We start from the raw sequence: 25,868 nt of genomic DNA on the forward strand, positions 1-25,868 counted from the left end.
TACAGATAAAACACTTGTTTAAAACCAAATTTGCAGTGTCCAGATATTCGTGCAAGTTTGGTCACACACTGCCTAAAATGTTTCAGGGGAGCCTTTTTGTCCCAGCTGTAAGGCCGATGGGCTTTATAAGTTTAAGGAATTCCAAAGTATGATGGTAGGAGGATAAAACGTAAATGTATAATTATTTCAGAGTGTGCAGTTCTGAGATTATGAATGGGATGTTTATGTAGCAAAGGTTCTTTTAAAATTATGTTTGATAGATCATACTGTATGGCTGTACCATAAAAGAAGTCTTCCACGTGTAGCTCATTCTTTCATTGTTGAAGGTGATCCAGATCTATAAAATGAGTTTTTTTGTCTGTTTGTTTTTGTTTTGTCTCTTTTTTTTGTTAATGTATTTGGTTGTTTTGCCAGAATATGTCACCCCGGTATACGGAATTAGAAAGTAGTTCTTTTAAATGTTGAAGTGGCGCATTTCAAGTAATCTCTTCTGAGACATTTTACATTTTAAGCATAATTACTATTTGTAATTGCATATATGAAGTGTCATTTCTGAGTACTTCAAAATTTGTTTTTGTGTATCTTTGCAGGCCTTTATTTCTAGGTGAAAGGTTTCATGAAGTGATATGCACCAGAATATACCAAAGTTGTAACCGTTATTTGGATTATTTTATAGAAAAAAAATCTGCAGAAAAAGTCCAAGGGCTACATTAATGTATTATATTATTTTTTGTGTTAAATTGGGTTGGATAGTATTATAGTTTAAAGCGATAGCCATCAATTTCCTGTGTCCAGAATTTAGCCTTAGATGTGATGGATTTACTATAGGATAATAGGGCGAAATTCAGTGGGCCGAGAGATAATGAAATTATTTAGTGGTGTTCAATATTTTGGTTCCATGATACCTTAATATTTTTTTTATTGTTGTTTACAGTGGAGACGAAACTTTTTTAGTCGAAACATTGTCTACATAATCTTTGACAGGTGTGTTTGCCATTAATTCTGGACAGCTGTTTTATTTCTATGTTGATATAATTTACATTTGTAATCGTGAAATCCATTTTTCTTAAAAGGCCGAGCTAATATGCTATTAATGAACAGAACTCGATGTCAATTCGTACTCATAATAACTCGTACACTTTTTATTTGAATGTCTCGGTAAAAACGATATATTCCTACTTCACTTTTTTGATGATTTGCATAAAAAATTGTCAAAAGAAATCTATTTTTGAGGTCTTTTTAGGCAAATTTCCGATTTTAAACAAAGGTGAAGGTGTTGGATGAAGGTGAAGGATATGCTTTTCTCTGGTAGTCAGACTATTCTCTCCCTTACCAGTTCCTTCCCTGACGTTTCCTCCCTGACGGTTCTCTCCCTATTTTGGGGGAGAACTGTCTGCATATTTGCAAATTAGAAGACAGTTCCTCCCCATTGTTATTTTTATAATTACATTATTATTAAAGTATTTAGATGCTAAATAAATGGGTAAGTTTATTATGAATTGATATAAATTAGAAAAAAAAAATTATTGAAGTGTTTAGATGTTAAATAAATGGGTAGGTTCATTATAAATTGTAATAAATGAGAGAGAAAAATACTTTACTGAAGTATTCTGATGTTTAATTCAAGTTTCAATTTTGTTAGCATCATCAGCAACAATAAATCGGTAAGTTTATTATCAAATATTAATATAAATTAGAGAAAAAAATATTTTATTGAATATTTAGATGTTTAATAAATTTATTATCAATTGATATAAATTTAATTAGAAAAACATTTTTATTTAACAAAAAATAATAATTGATCAATGATGATATTAGTTAATTATTCTGATTTTTTAATTAGATGTAACATATACTTTTTAATGTGTTTAGTCATTGAAAATAATTAATGAATAATTTACTTGATTAGGATAATCATAATATATTATTATTATTATTTTTTTTTAGTAAATAAAAATGAAATTTATAGGCAAAAAATGATTAATAAATTCTAATCGCTAAACTTTTGTATAATGAAAAAAGTTCAATACACACATGTATGCATTAAGTTTGCTGCCAGTGATAATTGAGGTGTTTATTAATTCCTTGGTGTTGATTAGATTAGAATAGCTGTGAAAAGGTGTTGATGAATAAGTATTATATTAGTTATTTTGTATTATATATTGTTTCAAGTTAATGACTACATGTTTTAAATCAATTTCGTAAAAAAGTAAATGTGGAATGTGTTTGCATACCAGTTGTTGTTTATATTTATTTTCTAGAACATATTTGTTTCCATTTTATTCACTATTTAACAAATAAATGAACATCACAAGCTAGACCTTAACATAATTACAGTTGTATATCAATCACTGTCCAATGACCTATATCTCTCACAATAAAGGTGTTGATAGGATTAAAATACTGAAAAAAGGTGTTAAATTTACAGGTGTTGATAGGATTAAAATACTGAAAAAAGGTGTTAAATTTACTTTTCAGCTGATAAACATAAACCATAAAATGCAGTTAATATCAAACACATTCTTTTAATAATTTTCATCAAGAAATATTATTAGATTAAGTCAAAACTAAAATGATAACTTATAAAAATAAAATTGGGGGAGAACTGTCTGCATATTTCAAATTTGGGAGAGAACCGTCAGGGGAGGAAACGGTTAGGGAGAGAACCGTCAGGAGAGGAACTGGTAAGGGAGAGAATAGTCTGTCATTCCTTTTCTCTCGTCGATTCAAGATACAAGATACAAGATAATTTATTTTACGTCGGATACATATAAACAGAAAACATTAGCTCATGAGCTATTTTCCGACAAACAATAGTATATGAACCAAAAAAAGTAAAGCAGCTAAAAAGAAAATATAAGCATAAGCACAATTAAGTACATGGGAGTAAGATCTTAAAGCAACTAAAAATTATAAGCATAAGCACATTTAAATACATGGATTTAAGTTATTTTAGCACCATGCATGCTTAAAAGTTACAATAATTACAAGCAAGATAAAACAAATAACAGATATATATAAATAATGTACATTCCTGTAAAAGAGTTATATATTAGTTAAAGACAGACATGTATAAAAATAAGCATAAGCACATCTAAGAATATGAAATTAAGAAAATAAAAATTTAAGATAAGCTAAAAACTACAAAAGTTACAAGAAAAAGAGAACAAAAATAAGATATACATATACACCTATGTACATACCTGTAAAAGAAATATAATAGATATATATATATATATATATATATAAAGAAAAAGACATACATAAGTAAATAAAAAAACAAACATAAAACAAAACAAAGAAATTACAAGGACTATCACATAATGTAAATAAAAAGTAACATTAAACATTTATTGGTATAATATTTGCAACATCTAAAGACTATACATAAAAGCACATATAAAAACATGTTAATCACATACAAGCACATGTTAAACACACATGTGTTTAACAAAAGGCTACAAGCGGCACATTGAACACTTACATTTTGGGCCTGTCCAGGTGCCAACCAGCCTCCCAAATTCTTTGAAGTTTTCTACTCTTCTGATGTCACTGGGGTGGCTGTTCCACACCCGGGCAGCCTCAAAACGAAAGGAGTTCTGTCCATACCTGGTGGTTCTAACTGTAGGCACTTCTAGAATATGATCATACCTGCAATTGTAAACAGAGGTCTTAAATTTGGCTAAGTTTTGAATATATTTAGGTGATATATTGTGTAAGCACTTGAAAGTCTCGATTGCAATTGTTTTTAACCTGCTTAGATGGAGTGTGGGTAATTTAACCTTATTAAGGAGACTTTCATATGATGATGTAAAATCATTGAAAACAATGCGTAAGGCCCTGTACTGGAGTTTTTCAAGTTTGTCTGTGTTGGCTTTACTACAGAAATGCCACACTATGGGACAGTAATTGAAATTGGACCTGATAAAAGATTTGAATATGATAAGCCTGGTAGGTACAGAGAGGAATTTACTTAATCTTTGCAGGACATTTAACTGTTTTGCGGCTTTTTGGCAAATGGCTGATACCTGGGCATCAAAATTTAATTGATAGTCAATATCTACTCCTAGTAGATTCGTGACTCTTATTTGGAAAAATTGCACTTGCACAACAAATATCAGACATTCATACAGTTCAATTAGTGCATTTGTTAAATAAATTCATTATCTAAAAGTTCAAAAACTTTAAATTACTTTTAAAAACAACCCCTCAAAGATTAGAGTAGTTCTGGCTTCCATAACTTTATATGTCGCTTTTATTTTGATGTTGTGCGACAGTAAAGTTATGGGTCAACCCTATTTGCAAAGGCTACCAGAATTTTCGCAGTTTGTGTGCAGTACATAAAAACCTATTCAAATCACCCTTATTAATCAACTTTGGCTCAAATAAAAATACCATTTGATAAACAAATCAATTTTGAATCAATTCATGTTTTGTTTTTAAATGAAACTTCAATGACATTGTGTACCCAACTATTTAATAGGGAAATATGAAGAGAATGTATACCAATATTGAGTCGGCTTTCAAATGAAATCTCGCGGGACTTCAAGTTTTGGGAATTCTAGCATCTATTTTTAGTAATGGACCATACACTATTTTTAATAAGTGTATAATTTTAAATAAAATCAAACAAATAAGTCATGAATATCACTCAAAAAATATAAATACAACATGTTTTTGGTATGTAATGTCTGTTATTGAAAAAATACACCGTTATTCATAATTGCAAAGCCATGTTTTTAATTAAAAATAGCATTTTGGGTCACGGGTCACCAAATGTCATGCAAAGGTATCCGAACCTAAATTCTCGCTAGTCATGTGATAATAAGGGCAGCAATGGCGGCGAATTTTATGAAATGTGAACCCACTGATAAACTTTGAGGCATTATTTCATCAATCTAACATTCTGTGTTCAAAAATATAGACTGAAGGGTCTAAAATATATCTAACTACCTGTATTAAAATAGTTTTTGTCTAGATCACGAAAATTTATTGAATTACAGCATGATATAAATATGTCACGGTTCTGGTTGACTTTCAATACGGGATTGGCTTCAGCAAACAGGTCTAGCAGTACTATAAAACCTGATCGCTGAAGTTTCTTCAGCTAAGATTAGAGCATCTAAACATGTCAACCATGACTGTCTTGCTCAGCTAGACGCTTACCCATCGATTCATGAAATCCGATTCACCCTGTGACGTCATCAAAATATAGGTGCTCACACCACTTAATGTTCGCATGGTTATTTTCAGTCCGATCTGATCAATTTATGTTTCAAAGTCTTAAGTTAATTCTTACAGCATAATGAATATTTTTTTTGCTTAATTGTAAGTGTGTTTGATTAATTAAAACATCAATATCGAATATTTTAAAGTAATTAGGTCATCAGCTGATTGTAGGGTAAGCTCATTTACACCTGTTCAATTACGCATTTTGATTGGATAGAATTGTCAAATCGAGTGTCTAATAAAACTTGTGTAGTTTTCGGATGGTGTATGTCCTTGCAGAAATATTTATACCAGACAATTATTTAGGTCACGAATCGATGAGAAGGCACGAATCGATGAGAATAAGGCATACTGAGCACAATCATAGGAACTCTGGAACAGGAATGCATATTGTGGCCCATAAATCTGGCTTTACATATTGTTTGTCCCACCTTTGAATATCTTTTCATAATGCCGCCTATACATGTCAACACGTGTAAACAATAAACCGTGAACGTTATATCCGGACGATACCTGATAGTTGACAAAAATAACGGGACCAAAATTCTGAAAAAATAGTAATCAGTTGTAGCCAAAGGGGAAAAACTCATGCCGAAAACGTTGCGGCGAATGGCGGATGTCACTCCTTGTCTTTTTTTATAATACCGTAAAATTTGACTAGTTTTAAAAGAGACAGATTGGGTTCAATTGATAATATATTGTTTGAGGCCATATACTCGGATAATACTAAAAGATATTTAGATGTAGCAGAAACGTTTTTAAAAGCCGTCACACAATCGAAAATATGCGGCGCAATATTCGGTCCAGTTCTCGAGTTTCTATGAGCACAATTTCTCATCACATAATACAATTAGTTGGACTATTCTAGACTTGTCACTTATAATGCTTCTACAAGGGAGGTATAACAATCAGTCTTTGTAAAATTGCCAAAAATAACAGAGGATAAAATACTTTTTTTGAATGGGAAATTTCGATCTTACATTTATCAAAACATGGTATTTTTCAGAATGTGAAGTTTTTGCCATATATAATCAAAGCTGATACCATAGGAGGGAAACATGGCGGGACAAATGTGGGATTTGGCTGCGGTATGTTTATCTTATTTCACGTCCTTATATGTTAGCTTTTTTTGGTTTAAACAGTGTATTAAATAGTTTTATACAAGCTTGATTCAGTCATTGAATTTAGCACTAGCCTTGTGGCCCATGGCCAGTGTAAATTAGTTTGAGTCAGTGTAAATTTTAAGAAAATTTAGTTAAATATATAGTATAATAAATTCAAGACTGGAATTGGGGCCAGTAAATTCAAAATCTTAAATTCATTGACGGTTGATTGCTAACAGTCTTGTTTTGGGTTCAAATCCTTCTTGGGACTGTGGATTCTTACATGTAATGAAACTGCCAAGCTGGTTTATAATTATGTAAAAAGTTGATGGTTGTACTCTGATGATATCTTGTGACTGAATTAATACATGGAAGTGGTCTTACACCTTAGCCTATTATAGGGAAAGCTGGAATGTTGCCATATAACGTTAAACATTGTTGGTGTGATTTGATTTAAGGCAAGCAAAATATATTAAGCTTGTAGCATATTTGAATCACTTGAATAAACAACCAATAGTTACAACATTATTGGAAAATATGGCACCTGACCCAAGAAAGGCTCAAACTCACAACCATTGAGAGGCAACTACTAGATCACTGCCAATCTTATGTTCACAGCAAAAATAATATGTTAGGGGCATACAAGTTTGTATATGTAACAACTTTACTTTCATCTTTTTGACTCTCTGTTCAAATCCTTTGATTTTGCTGTTATAAGAAAACATTATGGCTATACATGTAGCTTGTTGGCGGTTCTGTGCAAGACCAAAATATATTTCTTGCTTGAAATCATGCAGCATACTGACACCAATGCTGAAATATATCATTACAATGATGGTTGTTAAATTATGCACAGGTTATTTTAAATGTGAATTAAATCTTATTACTCTCTTAACAAGTTGAAGTTATCACTTTCTTTTTGTTTATTTTAGACCCCTATTGGTCAAGCAATACAAGCAGGAGATGTGGACGAGCTAAACAGACTTGTGAAAGCTGGAGAAAATATTCTTTTTAAAGACAGAGTATGACTTTAAAATTTACCTCTATTATATGATATATTCACTGTGTAGTGGGCTCAGTGGATTCAAATCTAAATGGTGTTAAGCACTAAATGGATGAATAATCCTATAAGAATTTTAAAAAACTGAGTCACATGAATAATGTACATGTAAGAAAATAGAATAAAACATTCCCTTACAAAATATTCAAGTGATGCATGTATTTTCAATAGGTTAAGCAATGGTAATAAATAATAGGTCCAACAGGACTTGTTTAATGAAGAATGAAAATGAAAACACTGCACACCTGCAAGGTTTTCTGGCTATATTCCTTTAACAAGTCATTATCTTCAGTAGAAGAAAAAAAAAGAATTAATAATTTATTCATAATTAATAATATCATGTTGACAGATTGTAGATTTTTATGTTTCTCGTTTTCAGAAACAGAACACATTTCTGCACTATGTATGTACCATGTACAGGCCAATTATATTCTACACTCTTGTGGCTCATGGCATAGATATCAGTGCCCAAAATAGAGTAAGTTGTTTGTAATTTAGGTAATGTACTGCATTTTCTGGAACAATAGGTCACTGCATTGTATAGGTCGCACCCTTCCAAATTTACCAATTCTGAAATCAAAATGATCATATAGGTTGCTCCGGCACATAGGCCATGGCTGACAAGCCAGGATTATGTAAAATATTTTCAGATAAATTAATATAGAGAGTAACACCTTCAGGAAGAGTATACTTATCCTTTGTTTCATTAAATTGATCATGAAAACAATTTGCTAAATTTTGGTGAGCTGTTTTTATGTATTAATAAGTGCTCTCATTTTTTTTTTACATTTTTATTGCGCAATATCATAAAATAAATAGTTGTAGACTGCTTCATCTTATACGCTGCACCCTTGAGAATTTTGCTTTTTTAACATATAGGCTGTGGCCTATTTCAGAAAAAATACGGTACATACCATCTAACATGTCACAGGAAAAAAACACTCATACTCCTATGTTGCTTTATGATACATACTGAGGTCATAATTTTCAATGCTGGGGACATGTGATTTACAAACCATACAGAACTGATGTAAAGGTCCTTTTGTAATGTAAGGTCTATAGCACAATAACCACTTAACCAAAAACTTTCAATGACCAAGGTTTGTTATTTAAAATGTACTTGTTGGAAAAATCAAAAACAATAACAAAAAAAACATAATCCTTTAATTCTGTTATTTCCCAAACTGAGGTTTAGTTTAAACATTTTTATTTTAGTTTGATTGTATTAGAAGCTATAAACTTATTGAAACACTCTGGAATCCATTCCTGGAACCAACTGGTACTAAGCAATGAGTGTAAAGTTTCTTGCTCACCTAAACAACAGCTTGCCCCTGACAGGGTTTGAATCCATGTGGCCAGAAATCCTTAGGTACTAGTCCAAGTGTTAACCACTCCATCACGACATGCGCTACTCTCTGAGTTTTAATGATTACCCACTTCAAAATTTATGTTGCATGTTTTACATTATTTACAGCATGGAAATACCGCATTACATGTAACAGCATTACAGCATGAAGCTTGTCATGTGGCCGACCTAATGACCTGCGGCATTGATCCAGCCATCCAGAATAAAGTAAGTTCATACAACAGATTACTTTTATTATACATGTATATCGAGGGTTGACTGCAAAACTGCATTAACTTATATGAAATAAAGAAGGAGTTACAACAGTTTTGCATTATCATCAGGAACCTGTCTACATATATGATGTAAAATTTGATATTTTTGTTTGAATATGTGACCAAATCGATGGGTTTTATGCACATATTGATTTAGGTATAACCCTTTGTAAAGTCATTTGAAAAATCCATAATAGAAATGAAGCTTTTGTTGGTTTTTATGCACATGTTGATTTAGGTATAACCCTTTGTAAAGTCATTTGTGAAAAACGATTTTTGAAATGAAGCTTTTGTGATGTGAAAAGGGGATGGTTCTGTTCTAGGATCCAATAGTTTTGTTAAATATGAAGGATATAATTTTAATTTGTGATTTGTGTGATATTTCAGTATGCATCAGAAATAGTAAATCATTAAAATACTGTAGTAACTATTCTAACAATCCAGTTTCCATAGCAATAAAGCTGTAAATAATTGCTGATAAATAAACACTTAAGTCAGGAAAGTCACTCTTCAAAGTAAGGATGTAAAAGTGTTTAAAGATAACTTAAAGACATGTTGTTTTTCAACCTTTACTCCCCTTGATTTATTAGGAAAGTGCTGAACACCTTTATACTGATTACTTACCATTCTGTGAATCAAATTGTGTTCAAACAGTTATGGTTAACAGTCCAACTGTATATCTTAACACCCATAGTTTTGATGAGAATTATACTGCAAGATAGTCCAACTAATTCTACTATGCTTTGAGATTTCGTGTTATTTTGTGTATGGGCAATTATCTCCCCTCTAGAAGTGAGATTCTGACCCAGAACAAAATATCTCTGAACATAGCTGTTTTTGATTTGTAGGCACAGACATCTTATTTATTCATTTCTAATATTTGTTGTTTTAGATTAATAACATTGTACAAGCCTAGCTTTTCATACTTTTTATTTAGTCTGCCCAATTACTTTAATAGGGAGAGCATCAGATAATAAATCTAGGGGGTCAGTTGTTTGATACCCAGGTTTGGCTTAAACTTTCCATGACAATTGGTCTTAGACATTGAGTCTAATGTTCAATTGTCTCTCAACACTGATTGATAAATCATGTGGGATCAGTAATTGGTCACTTGTGGAGTACTTGGTAATTGGTAATTACTGGTTAGTTATCCAGGAATGCCTGTTTAGTAGATCAACCACAAAGATATGACAAAAAAATGTGTTAAAATGGTGTAAAAACCAGAAAAACAAACCTAACTTTTTATTCTATTTTTTAACAGGATGGAAAAACAGCTGAGCAATTGAGTACACAAAATAGGTACTGGCACATGATCTTTGAGAAATATAAGGTATGTGGATATGTGATAAAGTTATCCAGCTAGCTTACACAAAGGTTTGCGATCCTACTTAAGGTTCCTGCCAGTTTTCCTGAACTAGTTCATAGATGTTCACCTGAAAATTCTGTCATTACTTGAAATTATTCTGGAGGCACACCTGAAATGCCTGTTCTTGCCTGAAATTAATTGTAGAGGCTGTCTGAACATGGAGGATCACCTAATTAAAGTGATCTTCTGTGTCAAGGCATCCTCTAGTTTAAGTTCACCTGAAATACACCTGGTAGTGTGTCTTTAATTAATAAGTCATAGAGGTGCACCTCAAGTTGCACAATATTCACATATGTTGAAAGCTATCTTTCTTGTTAATCAGAAAGGTCAGTGGGTCTACCTAAGTGCCTGTTTGTGCCTGAAATAATATTTAAATAATAATTGTTTACTTATACCTGTGAAGCTGAAATGTGACATTGTTATGAACATAACAATGATTATGTGACAAATATTTTACCTTATGTTTTGAGACAGAAATGAATTTTTCTTATTTTTTATTAATTAACTTGGCAATCCTTCCAACCATTGTCAGAATTGCGATATATTCAGAGCTTTTTTTTCTGAGATATTATGTCAGACATTCTTTGCTTTTTTTCTGCTGATATAATGTTTTCTTTATTAAAAAATAATTATATTTCTATGCTTCATTAACACAGTTAAATGTATGAATTTTTTAACCAGGTTTTCGGAAAACCCAGTGAGGCAAAATGTTTTGTTCTTTTAGTTCTTGGACATTAATTGAGTCTGATGGTTATTTGTCTCTAATATGCCAGGATAGAAACAACTTGAATTCTCATGTGATATTTATTGAAAATTCAGGGTCTATGTCTATTTTACCCTGTTTTTTCAAAAAATTCCCATGTGATATTTATTGAAAATTCAAGTTTCATGTCTATTTCACCCTGGTTTTTCAAAATAAACTGTGTCAAATGTACAGAAAGAAAGGTGTGATATTCATTAAAAAAAAGTTAGGAAGGCCATTGAAATCATCATGTGTTAACATTAGATTTAACTTTTTGAACCCCTCAGAGGCTCTCCTTAACATAAATTAGATAATGAATAGGTTGTATATGAAGTTGGGACTGAAATATAATTTAGGCAATAATAAAGGGTTTGTTAAACCCTCAACAGACTAAATTTTTGTAATGAATGATGGACTTTTACTGGCTTTGAATTTCGAATACTTCCAAGTGTCCTGTTGTTCCACAGGCCTTCTCCAGACTGAGAAAATAGTGGAATGTGGGGCACCCATGTTTTATGGACACATTTCTAGTCTTCTGTTGATCTTATTTGTGTATTTTGTAGTATAAATGGGTAAGTTTCCATGGTTATAGATTATAGTACAGTCTCAAATATATTTATTATTTTCATTTTATATTTACAGTAAGTGGTGGTTGTGTTAACATGTTTTTTTTATTTATTTACAATAATGTAGTTAAGTTTTAATTATTACTAAAATGAATAAAACAATACCAACAATATTAACAGTTGTTTGTTTCCCAAAGTCTCTTAAGGTCAACTATTGGAAAAATTAAGGGGACTTATACTACCCCCTCTTGGATCAGCATTATTGCAACACTATGCAATAGGTTTGGGTAACTATTTCATTAACTTTGAACTCACTTTAATGTACTGTACTTGAAATAACTTTACCTGTGTATTTGAGAGGGTAATATTTTGTCTCTCTCCTAGCTATAGACCTTTAACATTGGGTGGAAGGGGGGGGGGGGGTCTTCTACAGAATTATACTATGTTTTGGAAATTCTTGAATAAATGTTTTAGTATAAGTTTTAAATATATTGTCACAAACACTAAAGGTATTTATGTTATGTGCCCTATATAAAGCATCAATACACAGGACGGTGGTTTTTAAAGGTCTCATCTAAACGATTGGTTAGTTTTATTGATAAGCGAGGATCGTACATATGACTCATTAATTTCTAGTCCAGGACCAGATCACAGACCGGCTCTTCCAAAGCAAACAGTTCTGTGACAACTGTTTGATACAATGCTTATGTGTTTGATGCTATATTTTTTCTTAGTAGAAAAGGATTTCTGACATCAAAAGTTTAATATCTATAAGTAACCCTCTACAACTGAGTGGTAAAGGTCACTTAAAACTTATATCTACTGCCACTTACTTTTTAATGTTCATTTATAATATTCTCTGTATATTTCAAGATTTAAAGAATTTTTGCAAGGAGCTCATTGAAGAATGTTGATTTTATTCAGATATCAGTTTAAGTGTTAAAGAGTATGTTTTGATATAAGCATTAAAGGACATGTTTTTGATATAATTTAGCAATTACTTCACATTGTTTTATTTTTATTGTTATGTGAGTAGAGGTTATTCGGGGCAGGCTACAATGAAGGTGTAAGTGGACTTGTGTTGTATGGGTTGAAACAATTTGTGTGAGCTTTTAAAGCATTAATGCAAAGTGTAATGTTAAATTGAAGCCTTATCTTTTTGTGTTTTGGCATTGATTACTTGTTGCTTATTCATGATAATAAAAAATAGTTGCTGTATCATTAATTATTTTGCCTCTTGCTAACAGGAGTTTTTAATTTTTAGAAGATTTTGAGCCTTTCATATTAAGGCAGTTTTTTTGTTAACAGGGAAGGGCCTTTTCCAGCTATTTTGGGAAAAGGCCTATAGCATATACATGTATTAGGAAAAATTATTCAGCATTTTGAGAATTTTGAGAATATTCTAAAAACCTAAAAACAACTTTATTTAAATGCCTTTTAATCAGTTTAATGGTTTTTAACATTTGTATGATCATACATAACCTGTCACTTCTTTCAAGAACCAAGTAAAAAAAGAGTTCAATTTTTCTTAGAAAACATTTTGAGCTTGTGGGCTGTGGTTGGAAACTTTGTTTTTAAATTAGGGGAAAAAAGTGGCTGTTTTTGAGTTTTGGTGGGGTCTTATATCTGCTCCTGTTGATAGAGTGAAACAGCCCTGCAGATGGTATGTAACAGTCTAACAAAAACTTTTGATCTTTGTCTCTCAATGTATCAGTAGCTATGTATCAGGCTGGTAATTAAATGATTTGTGGCCCAAAAAAGTATTCACTGTTATAAAATGTGAAAGGTTAACAAATTTGGCCATTTTTTTTAAAATGTTTGATTTGATGCTGCTATATATTTGGTTTCAATTATGTATTTAATGTAGATGATTTATCATTCATGTTTCTAACATGTACATGTATATACATGGTAGAATATATTTTGTTGTTGTTGTTTTTTTGTGTTTTTTACAGTAAAATTGTTGAATTAACTTGAAAGGAAGGTGTATCAAATTTTTGAATTACCTCCCTTTATTTAATCTACCTTTATAATATTCATTTTTATAACTAAAACTAGATTTTTGTTCAAGCAATCTGTTTTAATCTATATTCTAAATATCTGATTTAACTGTCTTCCGTAGAAGACTAAAAGCTTTTGGAAAATAACAACATGATTATTTCTATAAAAGAACATGCTTAACAAAGTAGTGGCCTTATAGTTGTCCCCCTTGCCACCCCCATTATGGTAGGTAAGTTTACAGTCGGACTTAAGCAAGGTCTCCTTCTGTGTCCTTAGAAATTAATGGGTACCGTAATTTACTTTGATCCTCATAAGAAAATTTTCAAGCCACGAATAAATATCATTAAAGAAAATTTACTGTAACCTATTAATTCTAATGCCATTTAAGTATCCATTACTAAGCAGTAATGTTTTCTAATGGTTAACATGTTTTCCTCACAAAACAGGTGTCATGGGCTTTATGTCTTAATTATGTGTTTCCTTTATTGATGTAATTCCATTATTACTTCCAGAAGGAGGTTTTTAAATATATGCAATGTGATTGATTCATGTTGCAAGAACTCATGTTTAACATTAAGGCATTAAGTCAATTTAGTTAAGCTAACAAAGCATTAATGAAATCATAATTGATAAACTTTTTTTTTCAAAGTAAAATGCCTATTAACAAAATGGTGGTGTGTTAACAATTGAATGGTTAACAAAAAAAAAATTCATTCCAGTTAACTGTGTTTAAATAGTAGTTTATTGTTAATTGATATATTAAAGAATCTTTTAAAATGTTTTGTATGGTACAAGTTTCAGTATATGTTTTAAAGAGACATGTATGTTATTCAGAGATAAGTGTAATAAGGGAAATTATAAGGCAAAAGCCCTCCCAGACATAAAAGCCGCCCCCTCCAACAATGACAGCGTGGACACAAGGGAGGGCTTTTAATTGTCCTACACTCCTGTTATAAAGGTTAAAAGGTCAATATGAAATTAATAACTGATGTATGATTCATGTATTGTATTGTATACTGTATCAGTGGATATTTCTGAGTCTCGAAAAGTTAGCGAATTTAAAAGTCCAGACATTTCACATGAGAAATATTAGCGAACCGTGCAAGGGTAGAATTTATTGACAGGTTGTTTTATATTTATGCTAAAAGAAATTTTAGTGATTTTCGTAAATTTGCGATATTCGCTAATATTTCCATGTCATTAACTTAACCAGTTATACTGTGAGTAAGCATTGGCTATAAAATGGCCAAAAAAAAAGCAAAAGGCCAGGCTATTAGATATGTGTTGAATAAAGAAATACATAATGGCTTACATATCAAATTGAAAACAGATGACCTCATGTCATATTTTCTGTTCTTTGTTAATTTATTCTCTGTCAGATGGGTTTGGCATTACTTAGATTTTAAACTTTACCTAATATTTCCTCGTATAGTCTTGGTGTAAAGTGCTGTAAACATTTGGTTCCAGCATTTACAGTGTTAATATTATTATTAATACAGGTTTATTAACAATATAGTTTAACATTAGTTAAAATCTAAATGTCTATGTTCATTGTGAAGTTGTCAATTTAAACCATTGTTTTGCATCAGGTTTTTACTTTATTGATATTCATCATTTGGTTTCAAAGATTTGATTTACCCTGTGAAAATCATACAGAAATTTAAGAAATACAAAATAACATTTTTTTTTTAATTGTTTGATGCCATAAAATTGCAGTTCTGAGTCTGCATTTATTATGATAATCATCAATTTAAGGTTTGTAATAAACTAATTTTTGATTACCATACTAAAATTTTCTTATTTAATACTTTTTTTATTTTGTTTGTTTGTTTGTTTTTTGTTGTTGCAACAAAGTTAAACAATCACTGCTTAGTTCAGTTAATTAGCTTGATTAGATTTTAATTTTTTTTTCTGCATTGATCAAATCATGGGTTGGTTTTTTATTGCAGCCGGGCATATTCCATGCTGTAAAAGAACATGATATACCAAAAATTCATCAGCTTCTTAGATGCTGGATCAGAGTGGATTGTAAATATGTGAGTACAGTATTAATCCAAATTAGCTCCCTATTAAAGGTGCAATTTATTTTTAGCTTGAATGTTTGAAAATTAGGAAGATTTATTGTACTCACCTTAGGAGGTCAGCGAGTGTGGATGTAACACTCTGGTTAAGTTTTTGCGGGCAAGTTGGTGCCTCGAAAACTGTTGGAGGGAATGGTTACTGAAAGTCAAGTTTCAAGGCCCATAACTCTTATATGAATTTTGAAACAATTATGGTCCTTTGAACTTAGAAAATTCTTCATTATCCAGGCTATTGTTTTACTATCAGGCACTGAGAATAGTCAAGTGAACTGTCTTATTGACAGTTCTTGTTGATTTATAATATTGTATAAAAAGTAAAGTTGTACATGTATAATGTTGTTACTAAGGAAGGTTAATAAATAGTGGGTAGATTCAGTTATTTCCTTTACTTGCAAAAAAATGTACAAGTCGAATTGTATAAACTTGCAATAAATGATACAGTGATTCCATTTCTACACTGTAATTTAAGTTATATTCATTGCCTTAGTGTCTGTCTGTCTGCCCATCAAAAATAATGGATGGAATGGACATAAGCAATTTTCCCACCAAGAAAATGGTATATTATACATGTAATACATAAACAGGATAGGATATAGGAGAATTAATCCTACATTGTCCTATGATATCAAACACTATATAAAAAATTGAAATCAATGTGTTTCTAATATAACAAAAAAAAATATTCTTTAATGCCAGCATTTCTGTTACCAGTAGTTCTTTGGTAAAAGGTGTCTTTTGATTTTACACAGGATTAAATATTATGTGTATGATAACAGAATTTTATGACAGTTATGTATATATGTTTGAAAAATGACATTTTTCTTTATAGAAAAAACAGACGCTTAGACAGTATGCCGCGTGTTTGAAGTTTCACGATATAGTAGTGATTATTGATGAACAGAAAGCGACGACTGTAAGTATTGCCAATTTAATGATGTTATCATATTGGCAAAAGTTTGTTATACATGCTCCAGTTCATTGAAGAGTGTAAATTACAAATTATATCAAGCTGTCTGTATTATGATAAAAATTGTAACAAAAAGAAAAACCAATGGTTTTTATGTATCATGATACAAAACATTTTAACGTAGTATTGTACAGTAACAAAATAAGAAGAATAATGTTTACAACTACAGTATATCATAATGCAGGTGGTACATGAATGCAATTTTTCCTAAACCTACCTGAGTATCAGTTGAACATATTGTTAGGAAAGTTGAACATTTCATTTGCTTATATATCATTATACATGTCGGATAAACAACGGTGAATATTTTTGGGTAAAACTATCTCCAGATTTGTCACTGTAGGAATAGGAAAACAATTTGATGATTATAGTTTTGAAATTCATTTATAGTCTTTTTTTTGGCAGTTATTGTTTCACGCCCATTAAAATATATAGATATTTGAGCCGTGTCATGACAAAACCAACATAATGGGTTTGCGACCAGCATGGATCCAACCAGCCTGCGCATCCGCGCAGTCTGATCAGGATCCATGCAGTTCGCTATCAGTTTCTCTACTTGTTATAGAGTATGTAAGCGAACAGCATGGATCCTGATCAGACTGCACAGATGCACAGGCTGGTCTGGATCCATGCTGGTCGCAAACCCATTATGTTGGTTTTGTCGTGACGGGGCTCATTTTTTCCATTGCAGGATATGATATATGGGGTGTTTGAAGGAAACCATAACAAAGTGAAAGAGGCGTTGAAGAAAACAAGATGTAGGGTAAACTTCCTGAATGAGGTAAGTGCAAACATAATGTTAGTCACAGATTGCATATGACAGTTCACCATTTTGGTATCCTGGACCAATATGGAGCGAGGCCAGCCTTCAAAAGTCAAGGTCACTATGACATCCAAATATCAAATATTACCTGATGGCTATAAAACAAAAGATCTTCCATCCACAGCCTTCAAAAATTTCCATCAATGCACCTTGATGTGTTCTCCATAGAGATCATGGGGTCAAAGGTTAAGATCACCACTGAGGTTATGGCATTCATTCCAACATAGCATTTGTTTATTTCATTTCAAATACCTATTGAGAAGTATATTTTATTCCAAATATCTCTGGAGAAGGACTTTAAATTTCAGAAATCTATTGTGAAACACAACTATCAATACATTTTCTTTCAGATTTCTGTTAAGAAGCATATACTACAATATTGTATCAAGTTCAAGGACTTGCAGTTTGTACAGATGTTATGTGATGCAGGTGCCGATGTAAATACCAAGATACGAGTCAATAACTATTTCATGGTGAGTACAGCAGTTATTGTGAAATTGAATATAACATATTCCTGTTTCAGCTGACCTAAAAATTTTGTGAGTAAAAAAAATTGGAATAGGGGAGATCCCTTTAGACCAATAAAAAAAAAGAGAATATGTGACAATTAAGGACTACGTTTAATTAGTTTGTACATGGGGGATAATGTAATGTGCATGATCTCTCATGCCTCAGAAGCACCGGCTTGTACTGTTTCCAATCCTTACTACTAAAAGTACTCATTACCTGCTGTACCAAAAGTGATTACCCTTTGCTGCCATGATACAGACAGGTGAGCCAGCACATCCGTGCAGTCTGACCAGGTTCTATACTGATGGAAGCTCAATGTTTGTGAATCATTGTTAAATCCCTTAAACATTAAATAGACTGTTTTGAATTTAATATTGAGCAAAGCTATTGTTCATTTGCAGCAGATTGAAAAGTTAACACTTATTGATTATTGGTCTTCCCTTGGAATTAAGGGACATATTTGGTAGTGGACTGAAGAAACTTTCACAAAGTGTTCTATGTATTAATACCAGAAGTAAATATTGTTTAAGGTTTCAAATACAGTTGCATGTTTGCCTCTATATATGTGTACCACTCATGTGGTATTTTACAGGCCAAAACACTCTGGATTCCCTTGATAAAAAACAAAACCATTGCTGTATGCTGAACTTTAAGAAGGAAGTTGTTTCTACTGAAATGTCCACTTGGGTCTGTCTCCACCAGAAAAGTCTAGGAAGCTACCTTAAACCAGTACGGAAAAAGTGATTATTTCATTATGAGTACATTATTGCATTCATTTTTCTTTTTTTCTAGGGACCATTATTTTTTGAAGCATTTCACAAGGACGTGCCTATAGAAATTACTTGGTATATACTGAAATCAGGAGCTGACTTCACATTGAAAGATGAGGTAAAGTTAAAAATAATCTAATCCCTTAAAGATAATTGTTATATTATGCAAGTTAGTTTATTGGTTAAAGATCCTGAATGTTGTAATTGAGGTTGTATACCATATTTTTTTATTGCGTTTATTTAAGGTTGCCGCTGGAAAGCCCATATGGGTGACCATACACTTAAGACGGGCCATCCTAGAGCGTCTCCCGCCGAGATTTTTTTGTCAATTTATTTCCTGCTTTATTGGTGGAGGAAGACCCCAGGTGCCCCTCCGGGTATTTCAGGCAGGAGCGGGCACCTGGGTAGAACCACCGACCTTCCGTAAGCCAGCTGGATGGCTTCCTCACATGAAAGATTTCGACCTGAATGAGGATCGAATCTACAGCGGTGAAGGACCTGTGATTTCAAGTCAGGGACCTTAACCAGTAGGCCACGGAGTGAAATTATATATATGTTTATAATTATGCTTATACAACAATTTTCAAACACCGAAGAATATGTAAAATATGTACTGCAAATATTTGTACACATTTAATGCATTCATTTCTTATAGAATATAAATTCCCTATTACCTCCCTTTATTTACATGAAATGTTAAATTCGGTAATATCTTTATAAATAATGATTTTGGAACTTACAATATTGATAAATCTTAATTTGAGCACCATATTTATGATATAAACCATAAAAAATGTGTTACAGGATCTTTAATTGATTTAGTGCCTTTTAGATTACCGTTAAATTATTCACTTGTGTGATGACTTTAATATTTATGTTTGATTGTTTAGTGTTCTGATTTAATGCCATTTACTTTACAACACATACATTACTTCATCTGATAATGTATTTTTAACTTGGCTAATTGATAAAAAGTGAGATTATTTTACTTACTTGTTGCTGGTGGTCCCTAAGTTACAAGTTTGTTTTTTTAATCAATAACCACTGAAGGTATTTTCTTTAAATATTTAACAGGGAACCCATGACAGATCCTGTAACACAATTTTATTAACCAGGTTTTCAATTTTGAAAATCCTGGTTATTAGATTGGGGTATGGCGGGCGGATGGGCGGATGGGCGGATGGGCGGATGGGCGGCTGGGCGGATGGGCGGATGGGCGGGCGTCAAACGAAATTGTGTCCGCTCTGTAACTCTTCAACCCTTTGAAGAATTTTGATGAAACTTCAGACAAATGTTTACCACATCAAGATGACGTGCAGAACGCATGTTCCGCATGGCTGGCTCCAAGGTCAAGGTCACAGTGACATTAACATTGAAAATCCTGTCCGCTCTGTAACTCTTCAACCCTTTGAAGAATTTTGATGAAACTTCAGACAAATGTTTACCACATCAAGATGACGTGCAGAACGCATGTTCCGCATGGCTGGCTCCAAGGTCAAGGTCACAGTGACATTAACATTGAAGGCGGGCGGGCGTCAAACGAAATTGTGTCCGCTCTGTAACTCTTCAACCCTTTGAAGAATTTTGATGAAACTTCAGACAAATGTTTACCACATCAAGAGGACGTGCAGAACGCATGTTCCGCATGGCTGGCTCCAAGGTCAAGGTCACAGTGACATTAACATTGAAAATCCTGTCCGCTCTGTAACTCTTCAACCCTTTGAAGAATTTTGATGAAACTTCAGACAAATGTTTACCACATCAAGATGACGTGCAGAACGCATGTTCCGCATGGCTGGCTCCAAGGTCAAGGTCACAGTGACATTAACATTGAAAATCCTGTCCGCTCTGTAACTCTTCAACCCTTTGAAGAATTTTGATGAAACTTCAGACAAATGTTTACCACATCAAGATGACGTGCAGAACGCACGTTCCGCATGGCTGGCTCCAAGGTCAAGGTCACAGTGACATTAACATTGAAAATCCTGTCCGCTCTGTAACTCTTCAACCCTTTGAAGAATTTTGATCAAGATGACGTGCAGAACGCATGTTCCGCATGGCTGGCTCCAAGGTCAAGGTCACAGTGACATTAACATTGAAAATCCTGTCCGCTCTGTAACTCTTCAACCCTTTGAAGAATTTTGATGAAACTTCAGACAAATGTTTACCACATCAAGATGACGTGCAGAACGCATGTTCCGCATGGCTGGCTCCAAGGTCAAGGTCACAGTGACATTAACATTGAAGGCGGGCGGGCGTCAAACGAAATTGTGTCCGCTCTGTAACTCTTCAACCCTTTGAAGAATTTTGATGAAACTTCAGACAAATGTTTACCACATCAAGATGACGTGCAGAACGCATGTTCCGCATGGCTGGCTCCAAGGTCAAGGTCACAGTGACATTAACATTGAAAATCCTGTCCGCTCTGTAACTCTTCAACCCTTTGAAGAATTTTGATGAAACTTCAGACAAATGTTTACCACATCAAGATGACGTGCAGAACGCATGTTCCGCATGGCTGGCTCCAAGGTCAAGGTCACAGTGACATTAACATTGAAAATCCTGTCCGCTCTGTAACTCTTCAACCCTTTGAAGAATTTTGATGAAACTTCAGACAAATGTTTACCACATCAAGATGACGTGCAGAACGCATGTTCCGCATGGCTGGCTCCAAGGTCAAGGTCACAGTGACATTAACATTGAAAATCCTGTTTACATGATTTTAACTTGATTTGGCAGTCAAAGGTCATATCATCTTTGGAGGTAATTTAAAAAAGATATGATATATTATTTCATATCTACTTTGTAACTTGTTTTTCATTATACAGAATTATCAATATAATTATAGTGAACAAATTCTTCTGTGCTGAACTCGTCCTACATTTCTCAACGGATTTTGTTCAAACTTTTCACAGAAGCTTTGTCATCAAGCACCCTGGCACATATTGTCGGGGTTTTGTGATTGGATAGTTTTTTGACCTAATTATGGCCCTTTGTTTTTTTCCTTATACATAATATTATAGTGAACACTTCTTCAGTGGCAATTCCTCCTACATTATTCATGTTTTACATTGCACATAGTTACATTGTTTGTTGCTTGTATTTGTATTTCAAATACAACATATTTATCTACAATGGTGATAATTGAAAACCTGGTTTCATGGCATTGCCATGTTTCTTGTTTTTTTATGGTTTTATATCATCAAGATGATGCTGTAATTAAGATTTATCAATATTATAAGTTCTAAAAAGCATTTTTTATAAAGATATTACTGAATTTTACATGTAAATAAAGGGAGTTTATTAGAAATTTATTTTCTATAAAGTCTGAGCCAAGTTTTTCAATAAGAAATGTATGCATATATTTTAATAATTACATTTAATGTGCACAAATATTTGCAGTACATATTTAACATATTCTTAGATGTTTGAAAATTGTTTTATAAGCATAAATATATACATATATAAAATTTCGCTCAAGTGTGGTAATAAAATTATGCCAGTCAGCATAGCTCAATCGGTTAGAGCGTGAGACTTGTAAGACTTGTAATCTCGACATTGTGGGTTTGATTCCTGGGCTGGCTAACTAAAATCACTAATCAGTCTTTCGGAGGAGACTTTAAACCAAGGTCCCGTGTATGGGTGCTTAAACACTTGGCACGCTAAAGAACCAGGAGAAGCTACTGGAATTGGGGCATCTTTCTGTATCAATAATTGCACTATCCTCCAAAATCTAAAATGTCTAATACTCTTCTGGAGGACTCACCCATATGGGCAACCGGTGGCAAGTATAAATAAACGCAAATACACACTGGTAACAACCTTAATTACAACATTCAGGATCTTCGTTGACTACAAACCACTTGCCCCATATCACTGTAGATTCTAATCCAACCAGGGACTGTGGACTCTTTCATGTCAGGAAGCTATTCAATTACCTTAGGAAAGGTCAGTGGTTCTACTGGGGTGCCCACTCATACTTAAAATAATGCATAGAAGGGCACCTCAGGTCTTCCTCCACCAGTAAAGCTGGTAAGCCGCCATATGATTTCTACTGTGCTTGTGAGATGTAAAACCCAACAAAAAACAAAAACAAAACAAAAAAATCTTCAAACTTTATACACATCCTTGATATTTACCTAAGCTTAATCTTTTTTAATTGGGCCATGATTAGTGTAGCTGAATCGAATATACGTTTTCTGTGATATGCACCACCTTTTAAATCAATATAAAGTTAATAGGTCCGTTGTTGCATCAGTAGAGATTGCCCATTGTTTTCATGCATATTTTTATATTGTTTTTCAGAGAGGGAGGACAGCCTTTATGTATGCACTAGATAAATGTAATGGAAACCTGCCCATTGAGATATTCCAATACATGTTGAAACAAGGCGCTGACATTACTGTGAGAGATTGTGTAAGAATTTTTTTACTTTTTGTTTCATATTTTGTTAGAACTATGCATTTTAGCTTGACTTGACTCAGAATAGTAAGGTCCTTCTACCCTACCTTTGCATTTGGGGTAATTCTTGGTTATGGTTTTGCAGCATGCAACATCATTTCATATCAACCATTTGAAATTTTGTATATCTTCATTGTAAGTTATCCTGTACATCCTATAACTGTATGAGTTTTTGCTCACTGAATTACATCCCTTTTTACACATAGAACATTCCTTGGTATGTAAATAAGTACTAAAATAGGCAGGGAGGTATTATTAAATATGCATAAATACTTTCACTGGTTCTAATTCTAAAAGAAACTACAATGTTGCTGAATAAACATTTTAAATCAAAGAATAAAATTAAAAATCAAGATTGACTTCTGCATTATTAAGTTCTTTTAATAACAGTTTAAACTTAAAATTTTGCTGGAAATAAATAAACTTTTGAGAACAGTGTAAATGCATGTGAGATGTAAATAAGACAAAATTAAGCAGTGGAACAATAGTTTTTTTGAGGTTTTATACAATAATTCAGGAGGTATTAGAATTTTCATTAACAGAGGTGTGAATCAAGATCCTTCAATTTTTAATAACTAACAAATACCCAATTAGTATCAAGATCTGAATCTTGAATATCTCAGTAATCATTACGGCTCTAAAGACAAATATACATAACATGATAAATAACACAAAAACAAACAAAAAGTTTGTTTCATTTCGTTTATTAACATCAGCTCAGTTTGCATATATACAAATACAAGAGCAAAAGCATTATATAAATAAAATGTGCAAAGTCCAATGATAAAGGCTCCCACTTTTACAATTTTTTGTTAGTGTTTACACGATTGCTAAAAAAAGTATGATACTGTTTAAACGGTGGTACTTCTTTGTACTTATATTTTACCATGTATTTGAGTTGCCAAATGATGACTTACTTTCTATTTTTAATACATGTACAAATTATGTTCAGGGCTCATCGCAAGGGAGTCAGTTATATGTAATATAGTTAGCTATTTATAACCTAAAAAAATCACAGAATAAAAAAATACAGAAAAGAATAATAAAAATAAAAAAAAATGTGTTGATGTAAATTTAGTTTTATGATACATTGTAAATTCTGAAAGAAAAGTATCTGTGTGGATGCCCAAATCAGAATTGGACCACAGAGGAAGAGGTCTTTGTTGGTCAATATCTTCCGTTAAAATTATGTCATGGCTAGATTGATACAGGTCACTCCCTGTTTGTCTAGCCAGATGAAAGATATTTGGGTAGAGACTCATGTTTACATTTAATGGCTAGAATATGGACGAGTTTCAGGTTATAACTACTAAAGTTTTATTATTCAATATGGATTTACATTGTCAAACATTAATAAGCTTAACCCATTACATTATATACACGCCTTTTAATGCCTTTTTCACCCCCCTTTTTTGTTGTCTCAAATGGTGAAAAAATGCCTTATTTAGGCCCCCAACACTTGTTTTTGTTTGAGAAATGTTGTTAAAAAAAGTGACCTCTTTTTCGGCGCGGCCCCCCAACCAAAAGATACATCAGGGGGTTGCCAGAAGGGGGATGTGCCCCCTTCTGTTTGGGGGGTTTGAAGGGGGGAGTCCCCCTCATCGCCAAGAAAGTTTTGGACTTGTGAGAGGCTATAAATGACCCCAGATTGATCATAAGGTAACGTGTAACCAACGCTGAAAAGCATTTGACTCTATCTCAATCCATTGAGAAGTTGCAGCACTTTGAAATCAATTTTGATGGAAAAAATCAACGCAAAATAGTGATTTTTGGTAATTTTGAGATGACCCCTCGTTGCCATGGTAACAGAAAATTTAAGCCTGAGCATGTTGTTGCACGGGCAATGGTCCAGTCAACATTTGTGCCAAGTTTGATTAGTGTTGAAGCAGTTTTAATAGTATTATAGCAATTTGAACTTGTAATGGGAGACTTTTCAATGAAAACAGCCATTTTTCACAAAATGCTCATGAAGAAATGGGTTAAGAGGGTTACATGTGCATCTGCAGAATTGTGAGATAGATGAGTTTACTATTATACATGTTTGCTTATCATTTTGAAACATCAACAAAAAGAAATCAAGAAAACAAAAAGGTAAAAAAGGGGACTTTTGTATAGTAAAATGCCATTTTTCTGACATAAGGCATTGCATGTTTTATCAATATAAAATACAGTGGAACAATTAAAAATTTACACGTGTTAGTACAAAATTAACAGTAAAAAATGTACATGTACATTATAATTGAAAATTTTGTGTTTCAGTTTTGCAATTTGGTCACAGTCATTTTCTACACAAAATTATACGATTTTTATGTTTTTAGTACTGATTTATATATGTAGAAAACAAAAGTGAGACATCATAGAAAAATAAATAAGTAAAACACAACCACTGGAATATCTCATAGCTTATTATGAAGTGTCCTTACTGCCCATTAGAGCGTCTAGATCAAGTTTTTTTTCTGATACAATTGGCTGTAAACTTTATTTAATTAGTAAACAAATTGATTATGACCACTGCTCTTGTTGATATTGTTTTAAACATAACATACATTAAACAACAAACATTATATAC

The 25,868-nt window shown here is 32.6% G+C and overlaps 1 protein-coding gene across 2 annotated transcripts in view; it reads left to right on the top strand.

Annotated features, from left to right (window-relative positions):
* Nucleotides 1-856: 856 nt before the first annotated feature.
* Nucleotides 857-25,868, top strand: part of LOC132754662 (putative ankyrin repeat protein RF_0381) — a 54,629-nt gene continuing 29,617 nt past the window's right edge. The window contains exons 1-13 of one of the 2 annotated variants that reach the window (XM_060745317.1): nucleotides 857-984; nucleotides 6,236-6,317; nucleotides 7,265-7,354; nucleotides 7,772-7,870; nucleotides 8,867-8,965; nucleotides 10,274-10,342; nucleotides 12,723-12,752; nucleotides 15,637-15,723; nucleotides 16,598-16,681; nucleotides 17,427-17,516; nucleotides 17,909-18,031; nucleotides 18,861-18,956; nucleotides 23,144-23,254. In XM_060745317.1, the coding sequence (XP_060601300.1) occupies nucleotides 6,288-6,317; nucleotides 7,265-7,354; nucleotides 7,772-7,870; nucleotides 8,867-8,965; nucleotides 10,274-10,342; nucleotides 12,723-12,752; nucleotides 15,637-15,723; nucleotides 16,598-16,681; nucleotides 17,427-17,516; nucleotides 17,909-18,031; nucleotides 18,861-18,956; nucleotides 23,144-23,254 (1,008 nt within the window). In that variant the 5' untranslated portion in view covers nucleotides 857-984; nucleotides 6,236-6,287. The remainder of the gene's footprint in view (nucleotides 985-6,235; nucleotides 6,318-7,264; nucleotides 7,355-7,771; nucleotides 7,871-8,866; nucleotides 8,966-10,273; nucleotides 10,343-12,722; nucleotides 12,753-15,636; nucleotides 15,724-16,597; nucleotides 16,682-17,426; nucleotides 17,517-17,908; nucleotides 18,032-18,860; nucleotides 18,957-23,143; nucleotides 23,255-25,868) is intronic. The other variant, XM_060745318.1, reaches the window with a different exon arrangement.

This window comes from Ruditapes philippinarum, unplaced genomic scaffold (assembly GCF_026571515.1).
Source record: "Ruditapes philippinarum isolate M1 unplaced genomic scaffold, ASM2657151v2 ctg372_1_1_1_1, whole genome shotgun sequence".
Lineage (NCBI taxonomy): Eukaryota > Metazoa > Mollusca > Bivalvia > Venerida > Veneridae > Ruditapes > Ruditapes philippinarum.